Source organism: Periplaneta americana, chromosome 4, assembly GCF_040183065.1.
Source record: "Periplaneta americana isolate PAMFEO1 chromosome 4, P.americana_PAMFEO1_priV1, whole genome shotgun sequence".
Classification (NCBI taxonomy): domain Eukaryota; kingdom Metazoa; phylum Arthropoda; class Insecta; order Blattodea; family Blattidae; genus Periplaneta; species Periplaneta americana.
This window is the reverse complement of record NC_091120.1, coordinates 113,290,353-113,313,296: the sequence shown is the minus strand read 5'-3', so window position 1 is coordinate 113,313,296 and position 22,944 is coordinate 113,290,353. Positions and strand designations below refer to the sequence as shown.

The 22,944-nt window shown below is 33.4% G+C and overlaps 1 protein-coding gene across 6 annotated transcripts in view; it reads left to right on the top strand.

Moving 5' to 3' along the window:
- The window catches only part of LOC138698122 (transducin-like enhancer protein 4), an 814,654-nt gene extending 794,294 nt beyond the window's left edge, over nt 1–20,360 (top strand). For 5 of the 6 annotated variants that reach the window (XM_069823853.1, XM_069823855.1, XM_069823854.1 and 2 more), the window contains 4 exons: nt 2,870–3,119; nt 5,067–5,246; nt 10,621–11,064; nt 16,620–20,360. In XM_069823853.1, the coding sequence (XP_069679954.1) occupies nt 2,870–3,119; nt 5,067–5,246; nt 10,621–11,064; nt 16,620–16,727 (982 nt within the window). In that variant the 3' untranslated portion in view covers nt 16,728–20,360. The remainder of the gene's footprint in view (nt 1–2,869; nt 3,120–5,066; nt 5,247–10,620; nt 11,065–16,619) is intronic. The other variant, XR_011331700.1, reaches the window with a different exon arrangement.
- Nucleotides 20,361–22,944: the final 2,584 nt, after the last annotated feature.

The window sequence follows — 22,944 nt, the reverse complement described above, 5'->3', positions numbered from 1 at the left end:
AAAGCAATCATAACAGCAAAAAAAAACAGTTTTAATAAATTCATTGAAAATATTAATTACAGAACCGATAGCACTAAAACATACAAATTTCTGAAGAATATTTCCAATACACAGGAAAATACTAGCCAACCTATTATTCATAATAATAAAATGCTAACATATGGTAGAGATATAGCAAACGCATTTAATAAACACTACTCAAACACTGGCAGATTATATCCCAATATCAAAAAAACTGACAAATTTATCAAAAGAGAATTACATAAAAATAATAAAAACAATATTACTAGTAATATCACAAAACCTGAAATATTTCATCAAAATTTTACTTCCAAAGAATTAACTATAGCTATACAAAATTTAAAAACCAAGAAATCTCCTGGCCCTGACAACATTCATTCCGAATTTTTTAAACATCTGGGGGGAAAAGCTAAGTCTGTACTTTTATCCATTTTCAATTTATGATGGAACACCTCAATTCCTGCAGCTTGGAAAAAAGGAATCATTGTACCAATTCACAAAAAGGGAAACCTGCTCATGATGTTAATAGTTATCGACCAATAGCACTATTAAGCATGATAGCAAAAACCATGGCGTCCATGATCTCCAACAGATTAACTTGGTATTTAGAATCCCAAAATCTCTTATCACCAAGACAAGCCGGCTTTCGACAACTACACTCTATCAGTGAACAAGTCATACGCCTCGGCCACGAAATAAAAGACAGTTTTAACAAGAAAGAAGATACCTTGGCAATATTTATTGACTTTCAGTTAGCATATGATTCTGTTTGGAGAAATAAATTATTACTAAAACTCCAGAAATTAGGTATCTCCAGTAATATGTTCAGATGGATATTAGAATTCCTTAGGCAAAGATTCATTGCCACTAAATTCAATAACTCACTTTCTAGTTACAGACAAACATATCGAGGTCTACCTCAGGGCACTGTCCTCGGCACAACTTTATTCAATATTTATATAAACGACTTACCCTCCCTATTAGAGGAATCAAACATGAAAACAGCACTATTTGCAGATAATATAGTTTTGTGGACTTCCAGATCTTACAGACATAGAGACAAAATTAAAAATTCTGCTCTTAAAGCTCTAAATCAACTACATGAATGGAATACATCAAATTTGATGACACTCAATTTAAGCAAAAATAACCACCAAATATTTTCACTTGGTAAAAAAGAAAGAGAATTCAGTACCCAATACAATGGCCATCACCTTCCTAGGACTCATGAATCCAAATATCTTGGAGTTATTTTCGATAGTAAGTTAACATGGAGCAACCATTTGAAATACATTTCTGAAAAAGCTCGTAAAAGATTCTCCCTTCTAAAAAGACTAGCAGGAAAGAATGGGGATGGTCTAGGAATACTTTGAACACTATATACAAAATGTTTATACAGCCAGCCAATGCTGACATACTGCGGAGAAATTTTAATTACTTCACCTTTCATAAACGAAATAGAATATGTTCAAAACCAAGCTCTCAAGCTCATTACTGGTGGAATCAAAACAACTGCAATAGATTCTATGAGATTCCTCACTAATATTAACAGCATCAAAATGACAATAGAAGAAAAAGCACTGATTCAATATGAAAAACTTATCAGATTACCAGGAAACAATTGGCATTCATACAGTCCTCTCTGTAGATTGAAAACTATATCCATGGTTCAAGAATTAAAACAGAAAATCAATATCCCGAATTTAAAAGAAAACTTACAAATTAAACCAAACCCTTTAACTCTATTAAATATAGAATATAATCTAAATTTAACAGAAGAAATACTGAAATCAGAAGTAAACACTGAAATAATGAAACAGTTGTCTTTAGAGACAATTAATATTAGGTGCCCTCCACAAAACTGGCTTCATTTATACACCGATGGATCCTTGATCTCCAGAGAACAAGGTGCTGGTGCAGGTGTTATGTGCTGTCTCTTCTCACTTTACAGATCTCTTGCATATGGAACAACAAGTTTTGATGGAGAAATCGTTGCAATAAGTGAAAGTCTCAGGAATCTTCTATGCCACAGCAATAAATTTAAGAATGCAGTTATATTGTCAGACTCCAAAGCAGCTATTCTATCAATAGTCTTTAAACACACACCTTCATCTCGAACCAGCAGAAATAACTAAAATGCTCTCTCAATTAATATCACTCAATAAAAGAATTGTATTCCAATGGATACCATCCCATTGTGGAATCCTGGGAAACGAGAATGCGGCTGCATTAGCAAAGAAGGGCAGCACTGCTACTTACAGACCTGTTACCAAATCTACATATTACTCTGTGAAAAGATTTACTAAATCTACATGCTTAGACTTCAACAAACAAAATTTGATAACACAATCCCAAGGGAAAAAATGGAACTCTCTGCATCATAATCCATAGTTAATTCCCGATTTACCACGAAAATCGTCTGTAGCTGCATTTAGATTGGCAACAAGCCATGATTGATTGGCCAAACACCTGCATAGAATTGGAATATATCAGTCCCCTAACTGCCCATTGTGCAACTCAAACCAAGAAATGGATACGGAACACCTCAAAATCTGTGCTTTAGTAGCTGACCATGATAATATCTTTGAAAAATATTGGCGTGCAAGAGGTCAAATGACTTTGTCAAACGCCTGGCATTAGAAAACAACAACAACAACAACTTTCTGCTGGATGAAGAAAAATGTTTAAATATACAAAGTGGATTGTAAAAAACAAGTAATTTGATTGTAATTGTTGCTGAAGTACTCTTTGCATGCTTAATATTAATGCAGATATCTCCATTGATAAGCCACAAAACTGTGTTTATTAGGTACCTTACGTTATTACTCAACTTTGTTTTTTATTTCAGTGCATATTCATTCCATGTAAGTGCAGATGGGCAAATGCAGCCAGTGCCATTCCCTCCAGATGCCCTGATTGGACCAGGAATTCCTCGCCATGCTCGCCAAATCAACACGTTGAGCCATGGTGAGGTGGTGTGTGCAGTCACCATCAGCAATCCGACAAAATATGTCTACACAGGTGGCAAAGGTTGTGTCAAAGTCTGGGATATTAGTCAACCTGGGTCAAAGAGTCCTGTCTCCCAATTAGACTGCCTCGTAAGTTTCTCAGTAATTCACTAATATGTTAATAGTTTCGTTAATAATCTAAAAAGTTACATCATTAACTTAGAAAGAGTTTGAGGTGACAATTCTCATAATGTATAATTTACCAACAGATATATAAACATATTCATTTGAAAATATTAAGTACTACAAGAAGTTTTCCAGTAATCTACTATCAAAACGATTACTGGTAGTATCATCAGGGAGTTATTTTGTGTTACATTTCTTGTATTTGACTTTTTAGGCTGTGTGTGGTTTTTTAATAACACTTCCATAATATTTTTCCTTAGTAGTAGAAGAGCTTATCTCTATGTGGGGTAAGTTGTCCTATACCTAAATTAATTTAAGTATCAAACACTAGAAAATCAGATTTCTCCTTATATTTACCACCATGTGTTCATTAGACATCAAATTATTTTGTAGAAAATAAATCCATGATGCAACAGTTCATACAGGGCCAAGACTGCCAACTGAGTGCTGATTTCACGTCCTCATGATCATCCAATTGGTATAGGGGTAATATGTTGGCATGTTGATTCCCTCCTAGCCATTACTGCTCGCTTTCAAAACTGGATTTCACTACTCACTATAGCTCTCAAATTCATCATGATACTGGGTGGGCACTGGTACCACACACTGGCCGAAAATTCGTGAGAAAATGTATGTATTCTCTCATGAGGGCAACCCCAGCATTCATTCTATATCCTTAATTAAGACATGACACATTAGACTATTTGCCTTTATTTTCTACTGAGTGTATTTATTGTCATTTATCTTCTAAGAAACGGATTACAGTTTTATTGTAAATACCATTTTTAGACAAGTGAAACACGATAAATGACACAAGTATCTCCTGAAATACAAATAATCCGAACTGATGGTGCACAATTGGGTTAATGGCGAAGTATGTTTTAGTTGCCACTACTGAATTTTTCATTTAATTTTTTTTTTTCCTTCTCATTTGTTATATAAAATAAAGAGAAAATATTATAATAACTCAGAAAAGTTATTTTATTATTGTACATTTTCAATTTCCTGATATCGAAAAAGTGATTTTTGGCATGTTTTATTCCAGTCCACCTGTCCCTTTACAGTCAAACTCCAAAAATGCTGGACGGATTTTGTTCCTACACAATATCTACGAATTAGTTCATTCCGAAAAGTATGAAGTTGAAATGTAGGTAATAAGTTACTTCAAACGAAAATTAATTACACAACACAATGATTTACATAAAAGTCTGGTTTAACGATTTTGTACTTGATTTTTATCAGTGTCAAATGAAAAAAGGATGTTATATTCCATGTCCTTATGTATGTTGGAATATGCTGTACAACAGCTACGTGCCACTTAGAAAACGAAGTTATTCAGCTTTCTAGAATTTGTAAGTCAGCAACTGAAGAAGGAATGTAGGAGACATTATTTAGGATGACACTTGTTATTGTTGTTATTTTGTATGTCTTTAGGATAAGGATTAGAGCAGGCAGGGTACTTAGATAGTTGAAATGTTGTAACTTAGTTATGATTGAGTAGTAGAATATGATGCTGGATAATTCTATAAATTAATTAGTTGTTGAAATGGTGATGCTGAGTACTGTGAAAGAAATTTTGTCATTTATCATAATACCAAACTATTTTACATTCTTGTATCAGAGCTATATATAACCTTGTTATTTAATTTTGTTGTAGTTTGTGAAAGTGTCTCTCTTTTCAGTAAAAAGAAAATATTTGTAATCTACCTAAAGTACAATGAAGTATTATCAATGTAATAATAACAAATAACAGATTATTGTAGTAAACTTAATGAGAAACAGATTCTGTTCTCATCGTCCAAACCACAAATTCACAAACTTGATACAATCGTTCCAGAAGAAATTATATCACAACCAAATAAATACTTTAAACTAAATTTTGTAATAACAAATAATATTCTTGTTTTGCAGCAAAGGGATAACTACATCCGGTCAGTAAAATTATTACCAGATGGACGGACACTAATTGTTGGTGGAGAGGCAAGCAATCTAAGCATTTGGGATCTAGCATCACCAACACCACGAATCAAGGCTGAGCTCACCTCTAGTGCCCCTGCATGTTATGCATTGGCAATCAGTCCAGATTCCAAGGCAAGTACATCGAAACATTGAAGTTTAAATTGAATAATTGTTAGCTTTGTTCTTTATATAGAGGCTGTAGAGTTTATTATGCGAATTCTGTTCAGATACTGATATGAAAACTGTGGCTTTGATTTTAAGAGTATGAACTTTGTTTCTATTACTACTGTATATAGAAAATAGTTTCTGTTAATTTTACCTGAAAGGATAGACTCTGAAGAAAATTTTAAATGTGGGAAATAATAATAATGATAATAATAATAATAATAATAATAATAATAATAATAATAATAATAATAATAATAATAATAATAATAATAATGATGGTGATGGTGATAATGAGACCTAGATGGGAGGATAATATTAAAATGGATTTGAGGGAGATGGGATATGATGCTAGGGACTGGATTAATCTTGCTCAGGATAGGGACCAATGGCAGATTTATGTGAAGGCAACAATGAACCTCTGGGTCTCTAAAAGCCATTTTTAAATTGGTAATAATAATAATAATTTATAATAATAATAATTTATTATAATAATAATAATAATTTATAATAATAATAATAATAATAATAATAATAGTTTATAATAATAATAATAATTTATTATTATTATTAATTCGTTTTTATTATATTTTTATAAATTTTCTTAAATAGAAAAAACTGTAAAACAGGGAATAAAATAGGCTACATCAATCGATAAATATAACTATTGTAATTCGTGAAAAAAAAAGTAGTTTCTTGAATATATACTGTAAATCGCGAAAAAAAGTCGTTATTTAAATATGTAAATCATGTATACTTCACCTGACATAATTAGGACCATAAAGTCCAGATGTTTCAGATGGGCAGGACATGTAGCACGTATTTGAGAATCCAGAAATGCATATAGAATGTTAGTTGGGAGACCGGAGGACAAAAGACCTTTGGGGAGGCCGAGACGTAGATGGGAAGATAATATTAAAATGGATTTGACGGAGGTAGGATATGATAGTAGAGACTTGATTAATCTTGCTCAGGATAGGGACCAATGGCGGGCTTATATGAGGGCGGCAGTTGAACCTCCGGGTTCCTTAAAAGCCAGTAAGTAAGTAAGTAATCATGAAAACAGTCGATATTTAAACACGTAAATCGTGAAGAAAAATTTTAAATATAAATATGGAAATCACTTTGAAAATTGGTAATAAAATACTCATTCCTCTAGAAGCTTCCTCGGTGTTAATAAGGCACTTGAGCAGCCCATGCTTTGTACATGATAAAACATGAAAGACAAATCCATTTTTGTACTTACTTTGAATGTTTCATTCAAAAATAAAATAATGGAATTTTGTGACCAATGAATGTATGATTCAGCGATATTCGTAAAATAATAGCATTTAACGCAAAAAATAGACTGATTCACAAAAAACAAGGAAAACAAGCAAAATTCGCGAGAGAGAGAGGGGGGGAGGGGAGGGAGAGAGAGAGAGAGAGAGAGAGAGAGAGAGAGAGAGAGAGAGAGAGAGAGAGAGAGAGAGAGAGAGAGAGAGATATTCACTTGCATGATTCAGATTCCGCATACTGTCAATAGGAGGCAGGACTGTGACCCATTTTCAAATTGCACATCACTTCGGTGGGCCACATTATGCATGATGTGTATCTGTGAAGAGTTATGTCGTGTATTAGGGAAAAGTGCAGGATAACAGAGAGGGTTTGGAATTGAACGGGTTACATCAGCTGCTTGTCTACACGGATGACGTGAATATGTTAGGAGAAAATCCACAAACGATTAGGGAAAACACGGGAATTTTACTGGAAGCAAGTAAAGAGATAGGTTTGGAAGTAAATCCCGAAAAGACAAAGTATATGATTATGTCTCGTGACCAGAATATTGTCCGAAATGGAAATATAATAATTGGAGATTTATCTTTTGAAGAGGTGGAGAAGTTCAAATATTTGGGAGCAACAGTAACAAATATAAATGATACTTGGGAGGAAATTAAATACAGAATAAATATGGGAAATGCCTGTTATTATTCGGTTGAGAAACTTTTATCATCCAGTCTGCTGTCGAAAAATCTGAAAGTTAGAATTTATAAAACAGTTATATTACCGATTGTTCTGTATGGTTGAATTTATAAAACAGTTATATTACCGATTGTTCTGTATGGTTGTGAAACTTGGACTCTCACTTTGAGAGAGGAACATAGGTTAAGGGTGTTTGAGAATAAGGTGCTTAGGAAAATATTTGGGGCTAAGAGGGATGAAGTTACAGGAGAATGGAGAAAGTTACACAACACAGAACTGCACGCATTGTATTCGTCACCTGACATAATTAGGAACATTAAACCCAGACGTTTGAGATGGGCAGGGCATGTAGCACGTATGGGCGAATCCAGAAATGCATATAGAGTGTTAGTTGGGAGGCCGGAGGGAAAAATACCTTTAGGGAGGCCGAGACGTAGATGGGAAGATAATATTAAAATGGATTTAAGGGAGGTGGGATATGATGACAGAGAATGGATTAATTTTGCTCAGGATAGGGACAAATGGCGGGCTTATGTGAGGGCGGCAATGAACCTCCGGGTTCCTTAAAAGCCAGTAAGTAAGTATTAGGGTGAGTGTATGTTAAGTGTTCATGTAAAGTGTAGTGTAGAGAATGGGTGAGGATGATGATAGTGAGGAAAGAAGAAGGGGAAACCCAGTGCCGGCACATAGCCGGCCTGTTGAATAGCACCAAGGGGGCCGCCAGGCTTAACGTCCCCATCCGGCGGACGAATCACTGTCAACAGTGACATATGCCTTTCCTTTATTAACTCTCGACTTATTTCGTGAAAAAAATCATTCACGAAAATCGGGTGTCCCTATTCATAAAGCGTTATGGGGGTGAGTGAAGTTCCATATTATAGTATGTTACTAGGATCGTTAGAGTGAAAATGCAATTGTAAACTGACATTTCCAATTAAAGTTATAATGTTACGACAATGTATGATAAATGTATAAATGAATGGAATTATTTAGTAGTACTTACTTACAAATGACTTTTAAGGAACCCGCAGGTTCATTGCTGCCCTCACATAAGACCGCCATTGGTCCCTATCCTGTGCAAGATTAATCCAGTCTCTATCATCATATCCCACCTCCCTCAAATCCATTTTAATATTATCCTCCCATCTACGTCTCGGAATCCCCAAAGGTCTTTTTCCCTCCAGCTTCCCAACTAACACTCTATATGCAATTCTGGATTCACCCATACTTGCTACATGCCCTGGCCATCTCAAATGTCTGGATTTAATGTTCCTAATTATGTCAGATTTAGTAATTTAAATCATAATTATGTGCATACATACTATAAGGTAGCAACAGGATTAAACAGTGAGTTTTACTAAGAAGAGGAATTATTATTTAGTTTAGTATGGTTTATCATTAAAAATAAGATAAACTAATAAGGTCTTGTTTTATTTTTCATTCTTTGTGAACATGTGTTTATTTTATACATCTTGATTACACACTTTTAACACTACATCACTTTGGAAAACGTGTTAAATTTTATGTTACCTTATTAACATGTTTTGGCCTGCTATCGGCCATCATCAGAATTTAACACGTGAAAGATATGTAATACGTTTTCCAAAGTGTTTATTTTGATATGAGTAAAGGAGCATATTATTTACATCAAGACTTCGTTCATAATTTTATTGTCTTTGGTATAAATCACCACACTCGCATAAATTGCTTGACATCAGTTTGTTTTTGTTGGCCACATATGTGTCCGACATAATGTTTTATTTCTAACTTTCATTGCTTCAACAATAATAATGTACAGTATAAAAATGATGCAAGCAGCAGTCAGAGTAGTACTGGTATTTCTCTTTCTGCATCATGCATCTGGGACAATAAAAAATTACATACATTCTATTTATATACTGTCACTATAACAAAAAAAAAATGGTAACTGGAGAGGTTATATCAGCATCGCCATGTGCTAGAATTTTGTCCTGCAGGAGTTCTTTTACATGTTAGTAAATCTAGTGACATAAGCCTGTCGCATTTAAATGCCATCAACCTGGGCTGGGATCGAACTCGCAACCTCGAGCACAGAAGGCCAGCACTCTACTGACTACGCTACCTAGATCGACGTCGCTGTAACTACCGGTACTTCAGAAATTCAAAGAGAACAAATTTTCACATATCATCATTGTGCTCCAAAATTCGCTATGTGTTTGTAAAAAGATTTTGCAGGGGAAAGAAAAAAGCAAATGTCAGTTTTAATTCCCTTGATTTTCAAAGCTATTTTCGATGTAATTTCAGTCATTACAAGAAAAATTATGAAATTATACCGAAAGTAGCTTTGAAAATCAAGGGAATTAAAAGTGACAGTGTTTTTTCTTTCTCCTATAAAATCTTTTTAAAAACACATAACGGATATTGGAGGAGCAGCAACTATGTACTGTTACATAATATTCATTGAACATGTAAACGGATTATTTTACCTGTAAAAATCGTGTGATATCTTAATATTATAACATTTGTCTAATTCGTTAAATGAAAACTTGAACTTTTTGAAAGAAGTGCTGGAGGTAAATTGTCATTTTCAATGCATTAAAATTATTTTATATTCTAGTGACACATGTAAAGGAGATCCAACAGTTTCGAGTGACGTGATTGCTTTTGTTAAACTGGAAAAATGAGCAGATATAAATACAAGATTTCCTTCCAACTCATTGTTTGCCAGTATATTTTGAACTGTATCAATCACGCAGCATTACTCAAATGCAACGAATTAACCAACTCTTTCACTGCTTGTAAATTCTGATGTTTCTAATGTGTTATCTAACCAATTTTTTTTTTAAAACTTTCATTTTGATGTTTATATGTTGTTTGTTTATATAATTGTATTGTATTTAAATGGAGAGGTAGGGAGAAAGTTATTGTCCTCTTTTTCGAAAATGAATAATTTAAATTATTGGGGTTGTATAAAAATTACAGGAATGGGGAAAATACTCCCATTCACAGGTAATTTTAACATTTTCCGTGAGTATAATAGCTAATATTTGTTACCAGACCATTAAAAATATGAGATAATTTTACTAATCATGTATTTGCATAATACAAAATATTTAGTTGGGAATTATTTCGCTGATAGTGTATGCAATTCATTATCCAAGTTTTGCTTTCCAATTACGATTGGACTCTCCACCTGTCACATTGAACATTATTTCTCCCCGCTTCTTTCTGTATTTGTAATGGTATTACTTCCCAAGGTTACTAGTAAAGTAATGTGTAAATTGTAATTGCTAAGTGACAAAGGTTTTGATTTATGTATTTGAAGGTATGCTGCTCAACTGGATCAGTTCCAATTACAGTAACTTCTTGATTTAACACATTGTTTGTATATTATTTACAGGTGTGCTTCAGCTGCTGTTCAGATGGCAATATTGCTGTATGGGACCTCCACAATCAAACACTAGTGCGTCAGTTTCAAGGGCACACAGATGGTGCATCATGTATTGACATTTCTGCAGATGGAACCAAATTGTGGACAGGGGGTCTAGATAATACAGTCAGATCATGGGATCTCCGGGAAGGTCGACAATTGCAACAGCATGACTTTTCATCACAGATCTTTTCTTTGGGTTACTGCCCTACTGGAGAGTGGCTAGCAGTTGGCATGGAAAATTCTAATGTAGAAGTTCTACATGCAGCCAAACCTGATAAATATCAGCTGCACCTCCACGAGTCTTGTGTGCTGTCTCTTCGCTTTGCTGCGTGTGGCAAATGGTTTGTCTCTACTGGCAAGGACAACCTTCTTAATGCTTGGAGAACACCTTATGGAGCATCTATATTTCAGGTATTATTTATGAAGTAAATTTCGAACTGTTCTATCTACTACGTATTTACAAGTAGTGAGTAATTTCGTGGACTGTGGCTACTGCGAATATCATGCGGATGTGAAGGATGTATATATGCTTCCAAATATATTTCTACCATCAATACAATATTGTTTCGAAAACAATTTTGGAATTGGTTCACATGCTTGGTTTTTTATGCTGAAAAGAACTTAATTCACGAAAGTTGTCTTTGGTTAAGGAAATATGTTGAAGTGGGCAAATATTGAAGATGTGACAGTAATACAGAGTAAGGAAAATTTTCAAGTTTTGTTTACTATTGTGTCTAACTTTTGACAAAATTTGATATGTAGACTGTTCATGACATGACAGACTTCGTCTTTACTACTGTAACAAATTTAACGAGTATATACAGTTATAGATCACAGTACTTGTAATATAACTGATAAAATATAATCTGGGATACAAAGTAGAGCAGTAGTAGTGCATAGCCACAAGTTTTGGGTCATTTGCTGTGTTTAAAAGTTAATACAATAAGGAATATTACTTTTTTATAGAAATATAACGAATTACTAATGGAGTTTTGTATAAAATAAGTTGGTCAATAAGGAACCTATTAATGCAGTCAACTGGTCTCAATTTAACTGATTACTCTTTTGAAATTGTACACTCATTATTATAAATTCCTTGAGGAAAACTTGTATAACTAGACCCATATTTATGCTTGAGTTACATGGACCTAGGCTCAGGGTGGCAAAATTTTGAGAGAAAAAAAAAAGAATATACTGAAAATAAAATAAATGTTCGATATTTTCCAACTTTGCAGAGCCTGCTTTAGATAGTAGTATTATATTAAGTTGTTGTTACATGCTACTTTTTTTACAGTTTGACTGCTAAATGTCCAAGATTTGCATACTTTAGTTGGTGGGGGGGGGGGGGAGTGCAACATTTTTCCAGTCCATGGAAGTAACACTCCTAAATACAAGGCTGGCTACAACACATGCCAAATTTCTAAATGTCATTCTGTGAAGTGATCAGAAGTTACTGCTTTTTTTTTTTTTTTTTCATTAATGTTGATTCTGACAAAGAGAAATTCCATCGACTTATAAAAATAATACAGTAAAACCTCGTTAATACTTATAATGCTATCCTGTTTATCAGAGGCGTATACTGGTTAAAGGGTTTGGGCTAGCGCTGACCCTATTATTACACAAAATATATCTAACAATTACTTTAATTTTAATTACTATGGCAAAACTAATAATACAAAATTATTACATTATGTTATAGTATAAACTTTTTCTTTTGTAATTTCCTTGGGCTACTGCCGGTAGCCCGCAAAATACGCCCCTGCTGTTTATTATGCTCTTTTTATATAGTTCCTGGACATTTCATAATCCCATACAATTTTACCATCTTATAACGCTTCGAAAACCCTGTTTGTAGCACTTTTTTCGTATCAGAATTAAAAATTTCATATAAATTGCGAAACTTAAAGGTTTTAAAAGCATAGTGAAGAAATATGTTGCTTTAACTGTACTGAAGTCATTGCACCACTTGTGCAAGAAAGAAATTTCATCCTTTACTGGGGGGGAACAACAAAATCTCCGGTCTGCACTATCAGAAGTTGCACTTACCGATAATTTCCTTGTATGGAAGGATTTTAACACTCAAAAGTCTCCCTGTCAATACATTCCTGTCATTTCTGTAAAATTTAGTCATTCTTTGAATTCTATGGAGTGCACAGTAAGCTTGATGTGCAATGGAAAAGCGGAAATCTCTGTCTATAATTGAAAAATTACATTAGTGTTGTTCCTAACAATGTATCAAGTGAAGTTATCCATAGTTACTTGAACCGAATAGAAACTGTTATCATTCATAATTACAAACATATGGCAAACAACAATCAAAGAATTTTTGTCATATGAAATGAGCTCATAGTTGCATTTTTCACTGTAACTAATACACAATATGTTTCCTATGAATTGAGACCTAATTTGTTTTCCCCATTTCATAAGTCATTATCCGTCTATAGCACTGTTCCGCTTATAATATTGTAAGCCCACAGTCCCTTGAAGAGCATATTAATGGGATTATACTGTAGCTACAATAAAATTATTATTAGAAATTGAATTTATGTGCATAGGAAGTTAAGAATGCTACCAGTGTACTACCTGGTTCACAAGACTCTGAAATCTAACAGTAGCACATGGAATAATTAGAGAATGGATTGAGTAAACTAGCGTCAATGTGCGAGTGGCAGTTAAATCTGTTAACAGTATCTTGTTTTGACACCATTAATAATCTTATTGGCCACTTACACATATTGAGTATTAGTTACGGTTTATTCATGTCCGTGTGACTCATTTCTCTGTTATTAGATTTTGGATCTTGTGAACTAGACCTAAAAGCCCACTGAATGGATACCACATCCACTGTAATATACTCGGTGGCATTGTTAACTTTGTTGGTCAAGTTACTGTATGTAATAAAATAATGAATTAGATATAAATTTAATGATTTTATAGACTGATTTATATCATCTAATTAAGTACAATGTTCATTATGAATAATATTTTCAAACCTTAAATTTTGATTAGGGACATGAATTTTTAATATCTATTATCATCAAGATTAGCAGCTATTTTTCTCAAAATTAGCATCAATTTTTTTCAAAGAAAACTTTGTGCATTCTACCTTTCATTTCTCAAAATATAACACTGTGAACAGTTCAGCGTTTTCCTCCTTCAAATTACATCATCTGTCTGAAACAACAGCACCATACTGTGATAAAACACATTCACTGTCAACATAGTTCGTTGGTGTCCACAATACTTGCAACCAACAATCTGAAATGCTTTCTTCTGTGTTTTTAAAGCATTAAATACTTTCACTATGTCACATTTTTCATTTTCACCTGTTGTTCAATAAACTTCGAATTTCTTGTTTTGGTAAACTCGAAAATCCTGGAAACATGTCAATATTTGATTCGTCAACATTGTTCAATAGAACTACATTCTTCAGGTAGAATGTCTTTGCTATAGCCTCAAAGTTCTTTCAGCCAGGGTCCTTTTTCTTCAAAACTGACAGTTTATTATTTGCTGACTGAGCAGCTTTGGAAACCACATCTTTACATGTAGCTTCATCCAAAGGACTTAATCTTGACAGTGAATTTATTGTTCCTTCAGAATAATGTCCAGCAACAGTATCTGCTAAATTACTGTCCAAGATGTCAAGTCTTGGGTACAACAAGTGAGATATGGTTATTTGGACCCCTCGAGTAAAGTTAACAATTCAGCTAACATACTAGCATGATCTTTAACAAAAATCATGTAAGCATTTAATCTTGGAACATTCTTTTCATTAAGCCCCTGTAAAAAAAATGTGTCCCCATATTTTGAATATCCCTCATGTCAGACTGCTTGAAAAAGAAAACAATATCTTCAAAATAATCAGCCATTTAGAGAACAGCCTCAAACCAGTTATTCCACCTTGTTACAGTGGAAGAATGGAAAAAGCTTAACTTTTTTTGGAAGCTTCGTATCTAGACTTCAGAAACTCAAGATACTTACATTTCCTCTTTCGAGTTTTTGGGAAGGAAGATTTAACCCTTGAATCGAGAAGATAATAATTAATAAAGACATAATCGATCGACATGCTTTGAGTATTTAAAAAGTGCTTTTAATTTTTGTATACATAATATAATGTGCTTTTCACTTGAAAAATAGCAATCTAATGATAAATCGCTATTAAATAACATTTTTCTCGTGATTTCGCAATTTGAAAGGAAATTCGCATTTTTCGCACTTTCAGTTCTGTCAGAAAATCATGCTAAATCACCTTATAGATGAAGAAAAATACTTTCTACCCCACAATTTAAAAATTCGCGGATTTCGCAAATGCGAAATTTTTCAGGTCCCTAGTTGTGATCATTAAATCTTAAATAATTACTATCCCCGAACTTCTACAATAACAGGTGAGGTTTTTCCACCTCTTCATCTAACACAGTGGTTCCCAAACTTTCCTAAGATGCCACCCACTTTTGGGTGAAACTTCTGTACACGACCCCCACTACCGAACTGATAGAGTACTTAACCCTTCAAAAGATTCAAATTCCTGTAAAATCGAAAACAATGATAATTTTACTGAAAATTAGTGGATAGCACCCAAACGACTAAAATATAAGAATATAAAGCAATAATGACACGAAATATTACATGAACATCATTTCTATTAGCTCACTTTGCTGATGTTTTGGAACACATGACACTTTGAATGATAATTTGCAGGGCCACAATATTCGCATTTTACAGCCGAGGATAAAATCAAAAGATTTATAAAGAAACTTGATTTCAAATCGACAACACTTGACAAAAAGGAATATGATGTATTCCAGTGCATTAAAGAACTTGTGGAAAATTGAGCAATGTGTGATAAGACAAATACAGAATTTGTTTTTGCGAGCATGCAATTAAGTTTGCACAATTGTAAAAAACAGCTTTTTGAGTATTTTCCGAAAGACACTCAAAACAATATGAAAGCCACAGATGGATACTAAATCCATTATTAGACAGTTGCATTCAACTGGCTGAAAAAAAAAAGTAATAAAAGGAGAAATTTAATTTAAATATTTACTAGGTACCTACTGATGAAATGAAACTAGGCATTTTGCAGAGTTAGACCAGTTGTAAATCAAACGAAAGCATGAATAACTCTTGCTTACAAAAGAAGCTCCTAAATAATTATTGATAGCAAACTCGTATTTATGCGAAATAAGTTTCTGTTTATGACTTCCATCGAAACAAAGATGAGAAGTCTCACTGAACTTGAAAGTGATATCACTAAGTATATGTGTATTGAATGCAGAGCCTAGATTTGAGAGCTACTTTCTGTAAAACAGGCATATTTGTCCCATTAATAAAATTAGTTTTTACTTACGTGTATAACTACTGAAACTTTTATTTTATTTTTTTACGTTAAATGTTGTTTATCTTTCTGAACACAGTAAGTATATATTAATAAGGCCTTTCTTTTGTTTTATTTTGCAAATCATCTCGCAATCCCCCTCAGCTCTTTACATGACCCCTAATTGCGATCCCCAGTTTGGGGAACCACTGGTCTAACAGATTAAATTTGTGTACATTTATCCAAGAATACATTCATTTTAAATCACTGCCCATTTCTTAAAATATTTTAGAATGCACAAGATGTAAACCAATTTGGCTCGGACTAGAGGAAAATTTTGATATGTAACATGTTAAATGTAACATTGCATTAATTAGTATGATTACATGGGAATTGATTTTTTTAATAAATTATCAACGTTACTATGATGTTCTTTCTTATATGAAACAGTTGCATTAGGTGATGTTCATTTTTTTAAATATAATTTTCTCTACATTGATATTGGAACAAACTTTTTTTATATTTCTTGTTTAATTATGTAAATTTCGCTATAATTGTAAAATGTTGTGTGTGTTTATAAATATTGCTTTATCTGCTGTTTATGTTTAAAATGTACAATATGTTAAAGTTAGAAATTCTTGTTCTTTTTCAGTCAAAGGAATCCTCATCAGTTTTGAGCTGTGACATCTCTGCAGATGACAAGTACATTGTCACAGGTTCCGGTGATAAGAAGGCAACAGTCTATGAAGTCATCTACTGACCTCGTTCTGGATTTTGCCACACATCTTAACAAGATGAAGCTAAGTTGGTGTCTGAAAGAAGAATAAAAACATATTCAAGCTTCAGTGTGCGAGAAGTTTGGAGTGATGACTCATCTTCAAGATAGAAGAAAGAAACAATATTATGGTGCTTAGATTGAAGGGAGAGACATGTTAAAAGTGTATAAAGAAAATTATTATGTTTGCTTCATCAGTTTCTTTTTAAAAGCTGTGCTGACTGGAGTTAAATATTGTATTTAAAGTTCGAAAGGAGAGTGCTTAAATGTCGCATTAGTGACAATGCGTGTAGTTGACTTAGCCATGCAGCTGTGTTAAGAAATGGCCAAGTAAGGCTGGACGGTATAGCCAGAACTCTTTATCCTTTGTGTTAAGAAATGGCCAAGTAAGGCTGGACGGTATAGCCAGAACTCTTTATTCTTTGTACTGGTTTTAGAATGCAACTCATGCATTTTTTTTTTCTTTTGGAAAATAAAGTTGGAGCAGTATATATGGAAGAAACAAGAGACTACGAGCTTGATGTATGCTGAACTTCAAAGAATGTTTCTTGTGAATGGTGTTTTGCTGTAGTGAAACCTACATACGGTCTGCACCATCATCACAAAAACAAAAATATAGGTCTCTGATTGTGGAAGTGTTTATAGCTTCTTCTGATGACACGACAGACAATTACACTGAATGCACTCTAATATGGATTGATTAAAAAGAAACTTGTCAGGGAAAATATATAGATGGAAGATATTATAAATGTGAAGAGAAATCATGAGTAAAACTTATTTGAAAAATATTGAAAAGAAGTAAATAACAAATAGGGGCCTACTGTATAGAGAAATAATATGGCACCATGCCTTTTGTTTTTTAATTGTTTGTTGAAACACACAGAATTTTATCGATGTCGTGAAACCTTTATGAAATGTTTTATCCAAAATCTTTTGTCCCTTATAAAGAAATATGTGTGTATGTGGATACGTTTTATTTTGCTCACATTAAGACTAAAAGGTAGAATATTTTTCCTGTTAGTACTTTGTCAACTCCTTACCCATTTTGAAACATAAGTGTGAAAAGGCAAAATTTCTTCCTGTTCTCAGTATTTTTATTTTATTGATATGTTAGGTATTTAGGCTACCTGCATCCACAATTAGCCATATTCTGAAGGAAACATTCCATCGACAAATTTTTTATTTTGTCATTCACTGTTTATAGTCTACTGTATTTAACTCAATTTTCTATCTTTAATTTTTCTTTGGAAAAAGTATGGATGTGGTTGGAGATTTGTCGTAGTAAGAAATATCATTTATGAACAATGTCCTATATTGAACATGGAAACGTGATACTTAAATTATTTGAAATTTAATATATTCTATAAAATCATTCATTAGAATCCAGGACAAGTGAGATGGTATTCAACCCATACTTGATGTATTACTAACTGTCACTTTCTGAATAACTGAAGAAAAATTCAGTCTTCAAACGTCCTAACTATTACCTTAAGTTTTGAGTGTTACCAACCCATCCTCCATCTTTGCATGATACATACTGATTCAGTATTTTCTATTCTGAATTCACAAGATATTCACAAAAGTGAAGCATTGCAAAATGACTTAGAGAATGAATATTGTAACGCTGGGATTTAGTTTCATTTGATTGATATTTTTTATGCAATGATACACAATGTGTTATTTTTTAGGAATCTTCTGAAAGCATTTTCCTTCCGAATAAGGCTCTGGTATAGTAAACCCTCAGAATCAGTCTCGCTAAAACTTAGTTTCTCTGCTTGTGTTTTTTAATGGTTTCTTGAAAGACTTGAAAAGCTCCCAGATATCTGTAACACACTTCAGGGATTGTCCATAAAGGCATCAATTGAGTATTTTCTGAAATAAACAAGATACACTGTTATGACCAATAGCAGAAATAATCAACATGGTACCTCAAAAATTAAGGCAGCATAAGAACATACAATATAATAACTATGGTATTCGTTATATAATTATAAAATAAAATGCACAGCCCCTTGCCCACTGACACAAGTATTTACTTCTATCAGTTTCATTTGGCACAGATGCTTACTGTGATAAGTGTAAATATGAGCAACAACAATACTAGAGGAAGCTTGACACATGGAGTCTGCAGCCTGTGATGATTGAGTTGATTTCTTTGCTTGCACATTGTGAGAAACAAGAAACCATATTCTACCTCACAAATTTAAGAATTTCAATAATTTTCTTTGACTTTGAACTTCCAAAAGTGATAGTTGAGAGTGACAAAAATGTTGAGCTATTTCAAGAAGCTTTCATAGATAATTTATTTTCAGATTATAGCAGCAATGATGCACTCCCACTTTTTTTTATGTTTGTGATTGAATGTCCTGTTCTCCACTGGAAAGAACACTACTGTGAACAGTGTATGTGTGTAGAAATACCCTATACAATGCAGGTGTGGAATTAAATATTGATGGATCAGTTCCTACAATAATTCACTCTTATTTTGTATTTATCTCGAAATTTTTTTAATCCCTTGGTAATTTAACTCTCAAAGATTCACTTGAAACAAATGGAACAGAAGTACATTTTAACATATACAGATTTCTTGCATCAGAATTCCTAATCGTTTTGTATTTTAAAAGAGTTACTGTGTTAGGGCAGCATATTTTTGTTGCAGAATGTAATGAGGCATTTTCTTTGTGAATGATAAAGTACCTATTACTTGAGACTTTACAGTTTTGATTTTTTATTTCTACTTCCTCCTTAAACCTAAGAGAGCCTGAAGAAGTACTTTACGAATTTGGCATTTTCCCATAACCTGCTTTCCTTCCGAATTCAACTGTTTTAAAATTTCAGTGTGAATATTGAAAACTTTATAAAGCACGTATTGATTAATTATCTTGTTACATATATCTAGATTTGGTTAGAATATTTGTGTCTGCTTTCATATTGTAACAGAGGTCTCCAACTTTCTTGGGTCACAATGGGCAAATTGACTATTTGGGACCTCTAGGTATTCTGGCTGTTATCATGACGTCACATTTTATTATTAAAATTCGTATTTGTTATTATTGTGTGTGAAAGAAATTTATAGATTATTACTAAATTTTATTTGCTTAAGTCATTATAGAATTTCGAAACTGCAAACCTGCAAACCTTTTCTTTTGTAATTAAGATTTAGTGTCTTGTTTTGTTTAAAATGTGACAGTCATAAAATTGCCATATTAATGTACATATTAGCCACTTAATAAACTAAGGTCCCGTACAGCTATAAAGTCGACATTGACTTCCATATAAGTTAAATTGTAAATTTGTAATAACATTTATTATTTCATTGTTTATATTTTACAGATTTCCTCAGATGTAACAAACTGACATCACAGTATTTTTGCATTGTTAATAATTAATGTAGGTACTACAACCACATTTCATAAAAAAAAAACTCAATCATCCAAGGTTTCCACACTGTCCAGGTTGAAATGGGTCATTGTAAACATCTCAAACTTAAAAGAAACATTTATTTTCCAAGGAGTTGCTGTGTTGTACTGGTACATATTTATTATGCACTACTATGAAAAACATTTACATGAATGTGTTTCATTTTAACTGAGATTAAAATTAGAATGTTTAATATAATCTAGTTTCGTTTATCTGTGATATTTCCTATTCCTTTACCTTGCGTATGTTAGCTGGAATTGGAGCAAATTTACAATGTTGCTGATCTATGAAGTGAAAAAGTTGGAGACCACTGTCATGTAGGCCTATAATTACAGTAGCTACATCAACAGACGAGTATTTTATAATAAATTTAGAAACTTTATGACTTATTTTAAGCAAGTTGGTAATATTTAAGGATAAAATATAACACAAGTTGAATATTTTAAAATATTCATGATATTCAGTGAATTCTAAGAATGAAATAGGTAAAGAAATCAAATCTAGGTTTGCTCCAAGAAATAGGTCATCTTCAACTTTATAGTGTGGCATTTTGGCCCTTTCTATCCTCATTAAATATGTTCTTTATAGTTAATGAACTATCTCTTCCTTCATCTGCCTACATGTCTTTTTGTTCCAGTTTATAATGTAACATGCGCTTGGGATTGCAAACACCTTCCACACTCTTTATTTGAAGCAACCATTTATTTATGTTATTGAATATTTTAAATGTATCTTTCGTGCATTTATTTCTTCTTTGATCAATCATAGTGATAACGCCTAAAACCTAAAGAATACATTTCAATAGACTGAAATACTGTAGTAAATTCTTAATTTGTGTTTCGTTGGTTTTTGTACCATACATTAACATTTGAACTGGAATTAATGGATAAAATTGTTTTTTGGTTTCTTTACTAATCTTGTTTCTCAAACCTTTTATTGGTAGCATCTGGCTAGGTTTTCTTCCAAATACATGCAGATCCTGATCTGTTAAATTATTGTGAAATTAATATTACGTTCATTCTTTCGTGAAAGATTCTATGGAATACCAAATTCTTAGTTTTATTAATTGAGATGTTAATATTACTCGTAAAATGTTTAATTACTGCTGGACGCCATGGTGGTCTAGTGGCTAGAATGCTGGCTGTGGACCTGGGTTCCATCCCCAGCATACCCCCAATTTTATAACTTGTGTTGGGCAAGCCCATGGTCCATGTAACACAGGGGTTTTCTTCGGAAGCTCTGGTTTCCCTGTGGCATCCCAACAAATCTCCATCATCTCATGCAGCAGAGACCAGCCTTCTATTAAACATCCTGGGCAACGACCTTGTCAGCAAATAGATCTACACAATTGACTTGGAATCCGAACAATTTGTCCCCAAAAATTTCCCACAACTAACTCGGTCCCAAAACAAATTCGTACCCAGACTATTTGGTAACTTAACCAATTCTATTCGATCCAGGCTTCATATTTGGACTGCATACATAGGAACAATGTCTTTGAAGAAGCAATGTTGAATTTTGTAGATAAACAAGTCAATTTAGATATTGAGAGGGAAGTTTAAAACCAGTGTTCATTGGATTTTTCACTCTCTCCCCCATCCCTACTCTTCGCTTTCCTCAGCCACCTTCAGGAGGAAGTCGCAGAAATCGACATTAAAATTGACCTGGCAGAGGGCGGTCATTCACCAATCAAAAAAGAAAGTACATGTTCACGGAAGCACGCATAGGCAGGGTGGTTGAACAATATCCCACTTATAAAGAAGATGACAATATGTTGTCCTACCTGGGGGCCATTGGACACAATATCACCAGCAACCTCTGAGTAATCAAATAATTGGCAATAAAGTGAAATTATGTAAAATAATGAAATTATTATAAATGAGAACAAATAACCCTTGGTACACATTGTCTTTGGAACCAATTTCCTGGACCCAAGTCCGGGGACGTAAAGTCGGGGATGAATTGTCCTAGACTTCATAAGGATGAATGACGAACAGTCAAGTACCTGCCATTAAAAATATGTTTATTACTACTGATAATCATAATTTGTGTGGGTCTTGTATTTAATTGATCATCTGTGAAAAACAGGACAGTAGTTGAGCTTGATATAAATATGTGAACAGATGCCATAATAATTAAAATATGTTTGAAGAGCAGTGGGAGATGCATGGCCCAAGTTAAGAAGAATTGAAGGTGACACATAATTGCTCATAATACGTTTTATGCATTTTGCAACAATTTTGTTCTTTTATCATGCATGTGCGGCAACTTAAAGTTGTAGCAAGTTTGTGCTACACCTAAAAAAAATTACGGATATTTTGGTTTAAAATACAAGTTAAATTATTGTGGTATGATCAGCTGTAGTAAGTTTCCCATTCAACTAGAATTGTTTGTAGGAGCATCATCATTGACTTGCCACTGTAAATGACCGCGCTTCTTATGGGGACTAGCTTATGTTGGGTATCTCTTCGTGTGAGGGGATGAGAGGGTTGTCCAGTGTGGATTTTAAGTTGATACACGAACAGAGAGGTAAACGAGCTTTGAAAAATGGAAACAGATGGCAGTAGCTCACAGAACGACTGATGAGTGGCAATGAATGAGTGAGAGAGAGAGAAGATTCCAACCCCGCGACTGCAGTTAGGCACGAAAACAAGTTTTTAGAGGGTGAGCTTGCATTTTATTGGTGTTTTTGCTTTCCGTTTCCACTGCAGTTACTTGAGTCGAGTTGGTTGAGACTATGTGGTGGCGCGTAAAAAGCTGTTTTAATAAATGAATAGTGTTA